Source organism: Formica exsecta, unplaced genomic scaffold (genome assembly GCF_003651465.1).
Source record: "Formica exsecta isolate Colony F162 unplaced genomic scaffold, ASM365146v1 scaffold571, whole genome shotgun sequence".
In the NCBI taxonomy this organism is placed as follows: Eukaryota; Metazoa; Arthropoda; class Insecta; order Hymenoptera; family Formicidae; genus Formica; species Formica exsecta.
This window is the reverse complement of record NW_021852967.1, coordinates 102,095-109,401: the sequence shown is the minus strand read 5'-3', so window position 1 is coordinate 109,401 and position 7,307 is coordinate 102,095. Positions and strand designations below refer to the sequence as shown.

The window sequence follows — 7,307 nt, the reverse complement described above, 5'->3', positions numbered from 1 at the left end:
ATTTGTAAAAGGATTTCATACATAAAAAAAAAAATTAAACATGTTTACACATATATGTGTCAATATCCCTGAACAGGTTAAGGAATAATCTTTTTTTTACACATCAATTAAAAGGAAATAGTTACTAATAATGTGAAAAAATCGGAACATAAATTAAAAAGAAAAAACAAATTTCTTAGATCTTATACATTTATCTCATTATATATATCTTATTTACGCTCTTTTTTTTTATTAACATATATATGGTTGAAATAGAATTTTGTTAGTTGGTTCCGTTCGTCTTTGTTCGAGCAATTTATCTTCTAAAAGCAAATCCTTTACGACGACTTTTTGTATCGACTAGCAATTGTGCTTGTCTCTTTAATGCGTTTCGGGATGGGACTTCCTCTTCGTCTTCTGAAAGAGGAGCAGCCGGAATCGCGCAGGATGGAAATTGTGGAAACAATGGCCGGCCAGTATTTGCACGCATTGTTCTACCTTCTGCCGAAGTCGTAGCCACCGACATTGTTTCCAGCTAAAAGACAAAGGCGTTATTTATGGTCGATCATGACAATTTAGGAATCCTTTGTGAATATTTGCCCACATAAATTATCGGAATAAACAGCAAAATCTACAAGTTTAAAGAATCTCTTTTGTAAGCAATAACAATGAAATATCTATGGATCTGAGAATACAGCAGAATATACAAAAAATTAGCAGTTTGTTTAGAATTTTGTTTAGTTGCTCAAAAGAGTTATCTGACAATCGTAACTATTTGTAGAAATAAATAATTGGCTCTTTATATGCTTAAAATGTTTATCTAATAATAATAATGTGTATAACTCTCTCTTATAGGCATTTAAACAGTAGAGATAATTGTTTAAACTATACATATATATAGTATAGTATTTTTAGTTGTATGTATTACACTATTTTTTAATTAAAGCAACTATAATAGCAAACCTTATGGTTTTGTTTCAGGAACTTATCCATTGTGAATATAATTAAAACTGACCTTTTCGAGTAACGCTTCATCCATCACTTCAAGATATTTGTCAGATACGCTTAAAACATCGAGTTCGTGTTTGACCTTATCGCTCAATACTTCGATAATCGCTAAGGTATCATCCATTTTAATGTCCTCCAGCAGAGGAGTATCTGTTGCATGCTAGAAATAAGTATCTTTATAAATACGTATATAAATTTTAATAATTATGTCTTTTAACATAAAAAAAGTAAATATATAGCATAAGAAAAACTTTTAAAAAATTGTTAATGTATGTAGAGAATTTATTTACTATCAGAACACGCGTGTACTGAAAATATAATACTTTCATTCAATTTTCTTTTAAGCTTATCAGTATAACAAGCTTTTTGATGAATAATTCTCTTTGCTATAGAAAATAATTATATTTCAAAGAATCTGTTACAACAATGGAAAATACATAAAAATGACGCTTAAATCCATAAGCTCTCTTTTGTCGGATTTCTTTTTTTTTCTTTTAATATATAATCAAAAAAGGAAAGTTATTATAATTGCATTCTCTAGAAGATGCTAATTCCTACCATACATGTGAAAATCTATACATGAAAATTTTTTTTGCTTTTATAAAAATTTTTTCTTTTCTAAAGATATTTTTAAAAGTTAAATGTGTGACACTCTGCGTAAAAAAGCCGATAAAAACATTGACAAAACAGAAACAATATATGAAATGTTATAGAATAAAGAAATAACATAATTTTTAGAATAAAATTTTAAGTATTCAAATTAATAATCTTTCTACGTGAAATATAACCATATATATTTTCGAAAGAAATTATTCTTCAGAGTCAAGATAATTAAGATACGCTGATGTGTAAATTTTGCTAAATCTGTTTCTAAATATAATTGAGTTTTCACCATAAAAGTGTTTAAAGAGGCAGTTTTAACATACGAGCCTGTCCGAAGAATTTTTCTTGGCAATTAACGATCGGTAGATTCCACACGTATCCAATTCTCGATAGAATCAATACTGATTTTTCACGCGGTTCGCTTTACGTTCGCGGAAGTGTTTATTTTCGATCGAGTATTGAGGTGTTAATGCGCGGAGCAGGCGTTGCCGTTCGAGGTGAGAATTACAGAACGCGGGCTATTCAGGAAAATTCATCGACGATACGTATACGATGGCTAGGGGTGTTAAGCTTCCAGGAACGATAAATAGTCGAAGCTGTTTGCGTCGTGGCAGACGTCCCATTAAAGGCGATTTTACTAATTCAATTAGGCATTTACACGGTATTTCCATTCCGACATTACGGGGCCTTTATCCACCGAATACCTTTCTTTGCGTGTGATAATTCGCGGCGACACGTTTCGAATACGTATGCACAAAAGGAAAAGCGCTAATTAAGATTCTTTTATTTTAACAATCTCTGCCAATACTTTTTTTGTCATTACTTTTATTCAGCCAATTATCGCGCGGATTTTCAAATGTGTTTCAGTCCATTTATATATCTCCGTTCTTTTAGCACCGAACGAGTTTTCAAACTTATAAGATCATGTCAGAATCGCTCGGGACTTTATTGCAATATTTGGAGAAAGACGAGATCTTTTTCTGTTACAATTAGATTATTATATACAAAATTATATCTTTAAACATAAAAAAATTAATATATATAGCATAAGAAAAGTTTTTAGAAAATTATTAATGTCTATAGAAAATTTATTTACTGTCAGAAAACACACATGTGCTGAAAGTATAATACTTTTATTCAATTTTCTTTTAAGCTAATCGGTATAACAAGCTTCTTGATGGATAATTCTCTGTTATACAAAATAATTATATTTCAAAGAATCTGTTACAGCAATGGAAAATGGAAAAATGACACTTAAATCCAAAAGTCCTCTTTTGTCGGCGTTCTTTTTTCTTCTTTTGATTCTAGTTTACCTAATTGCATTCTATTATAAAGAGGATTAATTATTATTAAAAAGTTTAATACTAACGTATTTGAATAGAAATATACGTTTTGTGAATTGTAAATCGTGGATTTATTCTTTTCTAAGCACAGAATCCATTTTAAACCATCAGGCAATTTTAGACTTTGTCTTCCATAGATTTATAATTGATATTTCTCACCTGAAACTTTTCGTACAGTTTATACAGCGTACTAGATACGTCATTTAGAACCTCCCGGACTCGCCGACTTGCAATCTCGGCTCTCTCTTTACGACATTGTTGTTCGTCAATTTGTGAGTTGAGTTTTGCCACTATCTCTGCGTTTCTATAAAATATTTAATGTATTGCAAATTGAGGCAAATTTATAGGTATAGATCATCTATAGGTATAGATAATTTATAGGTATGGATCAAGTCCATAATTTTAAAAATTGTTTTTTTACATCAACTGCATTATAAGATGTGAGACCAAAATTTAGAAATGGATTTGATGAATTTTAAAACAAGCAAATCTGGATATTTCCAATTTGTGTTGAATCCAAATTGGATTTTTGGGGTAAATTATAGACTTAATTTAATGCGATTTTAAAAATATTAATTGTTAATCCGTAGTGGGTTTTTAACGAGCCTACTGTTAATTGTCTGAACTTACTGTTCGGTGCTTTTCGTTTCCGAAAATTTTCTCGTTTCTATCTCGGCGCTGAGCTCCTGCCTTTTCTTTTCAAGCATCATCTTCTCTTGTTCCGTCGCCGCTCGCATTTTCTGTAGACTCTCCTTGGTCGCCTGCTGACCCAGAAACCGGTTCAGAACTTCCTCTGACCTGGACACTCCGGTAGCATTCCGCAGTTTGGCGAACGTTTCCTCCAGCCGCGCCAGTTCGTCCTTGATAATGTCTTCTTGTGCCTGTATCCGATTTTTCCCGCGTGTTTCGAAATCATCCCGCGGACGAGTATGAAATATCATGCGCTCCAGCCTCTCCAATTCCATTTTTCGCTCCGACACGCGCTGTCTGGTGGAGCAAAAAGTTTTGGTAATTATGCATTTTAGGGCCGACCTGACCGATTTTAATGATCTCGACGTATGTTGTCAAGGACACGGCTCTGAATAACTTTCAAAAGATTTTAGCTGTTGTTGTTTATTAAAAGGTTATTAACAAAATAAGTTTAACGAATGGAACGTAATTTTCTGACATCATATACATTTAAGAAGGAATATATTTGGTGGAATATGTGTTCAATGCGTAGTAATCATAATATTGCTTTCAATACGCTGTATTTGTTTATATTCTTTGTAAGTAAATCTACTACAAATACATTAAAACATAGTAAATCTCCTAGCACGATCACGATAACTTTGGCCCCCTATTTGAAAAGTCGTTTCTGAAGACAATTTTGACGACAAACACGGGAAAATAGTTTTAAAATTCCATCGTTGTTTATTAAAAAGTTATTAACAAAAGAATTTCTACGAATTATATGTAATTTTCAGACACCATTCATTTATTTATGTGTAGTAAATTGAACGCGTGGGCGGGAGATAATTTTTGCCTCTCCTCCTGCATCCCCACTCCGAAAAAAACTAACCTAACCGAACCCATATCTGAGAGGTGAATTATTATATATTATAATTCTAATTTTAAATTAGAATTAGGTTTGGATTAGATTAGAATTTTTTGGTGTGGGAGTGCAGGGGGAGAGACAGAGCCCCTTCCCTGCCCACGTTTTCATTTTATAATACACACACATGCCATGTATGTTGTGTGTATGTGTATATTTCTTAATATTAATGTTAGAAAATTATATTCTATTCGTTAAACTTATTTTATTAATAACTTTTTAATCAACAACGAGCGACGGCTAAAACTTTTTGAAAATTATTTCAGGGTCGTGTCCTTGACAACATATGTTAAGGTCATTGAAATCGATGAGGTCGGCCCTGCATAATGCAATATGCATAATCACCATATTTTTTTAAGCATTAAATTATATTCGCGATGATGATTATCGGGAAATCTTGTAAGGACTATATTATCAATAAATAAGTCATCATTAACTGTATTAATGGCGAAAGATACTTTTCGAAATATAAAGCTTCCGTTATATAGCGTACCTGTATTCTTTGATGACGAAATCGCGTTTTTTGCTGGAATTCGTCTCCTCGATTTCCTCCTTCACCAGGGTTTCTTGAGTGTTATCTCTCAATTCTATAGCTTCTTCCTTTACTCCCTGCAATCAATATACATATAGTGATAAGTACAACACCAAAACGCTACTACTCTCATTACGTCATTACTCTCTTTATGACCTTGCCTGTAAGCGTTTGATCTCGTTCTCTTGTTGTCTTATGCCGTCTTCTAGATCTTTCAAAGAAGAGGCGTAAAAGACAGATTTCTCTTTTAACTTGGAGGAAACGGAACGATATTTCATGCGCGAGATATTCGCTTTAATTTGCATCATTCGGATATGCTCCAACCGAACTTCCAAACCCTCGATTTTCTGTGCAAGCGGACTGCATTTACGAGAGTCATTACTTATGGTAAGAATTTTGCGAATTTAAATTACATTACCCTTTTCATAGGTTTTTCAGTCTTCCTCTTGAACACGCAATGACCGCGTCTACGCGCCAATTCCTTGCGTTCTGTTTGTAAAACATTTAAAGTCTGTTCTTGCTAATAGGATGCAGATGTTGAGACATTTAACCGTAATCATTTTTGCTCTATGATGTATGTGTGTGTGTGTGTATGTGTGTGTCGACAATATTTAGATTTACTCTCTTACCTTCTCTCTTTCATATTTAATTAAATCTAGTTTTTTTCTTAGACGTATATTATTCTCACTTGCTGTAGCAATAATCTCCTCCAAATTGCGTTTTTTCGAACAAGCTATAAAATCATGACTCAGCAGAGCCGCCCGTTTCATCGCTTCTTTATTCTGAAATTTAACATTAATTCGTGCTAATATAATATATATGCTTAGAGATATCTATAATCCTCTTCCTATAATCCGTCTTACAGTTTTCGCTCCCGCATATTTCACATAAAGCTCTTTGATCTCTTTCTTAAGATCAACGATCTTTTGAGCATTCTCACGTTTCTTTGCATCATATTCTTCAAAATTAGCTTTTCTTTGGCCCTCTGAGAACAAGAGAAATATTATAATCATATTGTCTATTATATTTTCCGTGCAAAAAAAAAAGAAAAAAGGAAGTGCAAAGATATATATTTATGTCTAGAAACTTTTATTTAATAAATGGATTTAGGAAAAGTATAATTCTTTCCTTCTATGTAGTTATATATTATTTATATACATATTATATACGATTAATTAAATCGTCATGATATTCTGCAAACACAATTTTTTGCAAATTTGATTATGAAATAGTACACGAGATCAGGTGATATATAAATTCAAAGTTTTATAAGTTCGAAGTTTTATTTAGTCACAAGTATGGCAGATGAAATGATAGGCAGCGGTATTCCATAATGACTAATCGAGTTCAGAGAATCAGGTATACAATCTAATAGATAAACCTATTCAGCTGTCTTGACTCCCCGATGGCACTAGATCTTTGAAAGCCGATCTATTCAATGCTCATCACTATCGAAGCTGCTTATTATTTACGTCGGTTCATTAATGCGTAAACACGTTAGAAAAAGCTTAGCAGAATTTCATTCATGACAGAAGTTTCATTTAAGCAGACATGTCATGAAATTAGTTGATTGATTTGATTAAAAATTAATTAATTAATCATCATATTAATTACTCGATAAAATTAAAGTTATAAGATAATTATATATATATAGTATAAATATGGGTAAAGTGATAAAAATAATAAGATGGAATATACAAAATGCCAAATATAAGAAATTTAGATGTATAATAAAATAATTGAAAATGAATTGATACAATCTAAATTCTTCTGTATCCATATACAAAGAAGAAATTAATTTTGATGAAATATCATTAATGCAATTTCAAGAAAATATTTTAATATAAGTGTTATTGCGCACGTACATAGAAAAATAATTGCATGCAATATAACTGACAATTTTTACCTATAAATATGAAAATCTACTTTTTTCAATTAGAATTGATATATGTATTGTATAGATGTTTTAACATAAATTATTTTTTTTGCAGACAAACTTTTTATGTTAAATGCTCTTCATTTAAATAGGAAATTAAAATGATTGCTGCATATTTTTTGCAAGTTTTTTTTTATTAATATATAATTATGCATCAGTAGAGATGCATTCCGCATATTGTCCTACCTACAACACCTAACAGTCTAATCGATCTGATCCTACTAGATTTTGCTCCCCTTTTCATTTCTCTTTTTTGCCGTTATTTTTGTATATAAGAGAGATTGTGCGCCGCCTCAAATACTGGTTCTTCCA

General features: G+C 31.7%; 2 protein-coding genes across 2 annotated transcripts; both read right to left on the bottom strand.

Annotated features, from left to right (window-relative positions):
• Positions 1-255: 255 nt before the first annotated feature.
• LOC115242144 lies at positions 256-1,111 on the bottom strand. Its single transcript, XM_029818230.1, has 2 exons — positions 995-1,111; positions 256-514 (listed from the first exon to the last, which is right to left on the bottom strand). The coding sequence occupies exons 1-2, from the start codon at positions 1,109-1,111 to the stop codon at positions 296-298; spliced, it is 336 nt and encodes a 111-aa protein (XP_029674090.1). The 3' UTR covers positions 256-295.
• A 1,860-nt stretch (positions 1,112-2,971) lies between these two features.
• On the bottom strand, positions 2,972-6,073 carry LOC115242149 (myosin-9-like). Its single transcript, XM_029818236.1, has 7 exons — positions 5,923-6,073; positions 5,689-5,841; positions 5,478-5,579; positions 5,221-5,406; positions 5,021-5,136; positions 3,564-3,920; positions 2,972-3,237 (listed from the first exon to the last, which is right to left on the bottom strand). Exons 1-7 carry the CDS (start codon positions 6,070-6,072, stop codon positions 3,051-3,053), a joined length of 1,251 nt encoding a protein of 416 aa, XP_029674096.1. The 5' UTR covers position 6,073; the 3' UTR covers positions 2,972-3,050.
• Between the last annotated feature and the right edge of the window lie 1,234 nt (positions 6,074-7,307).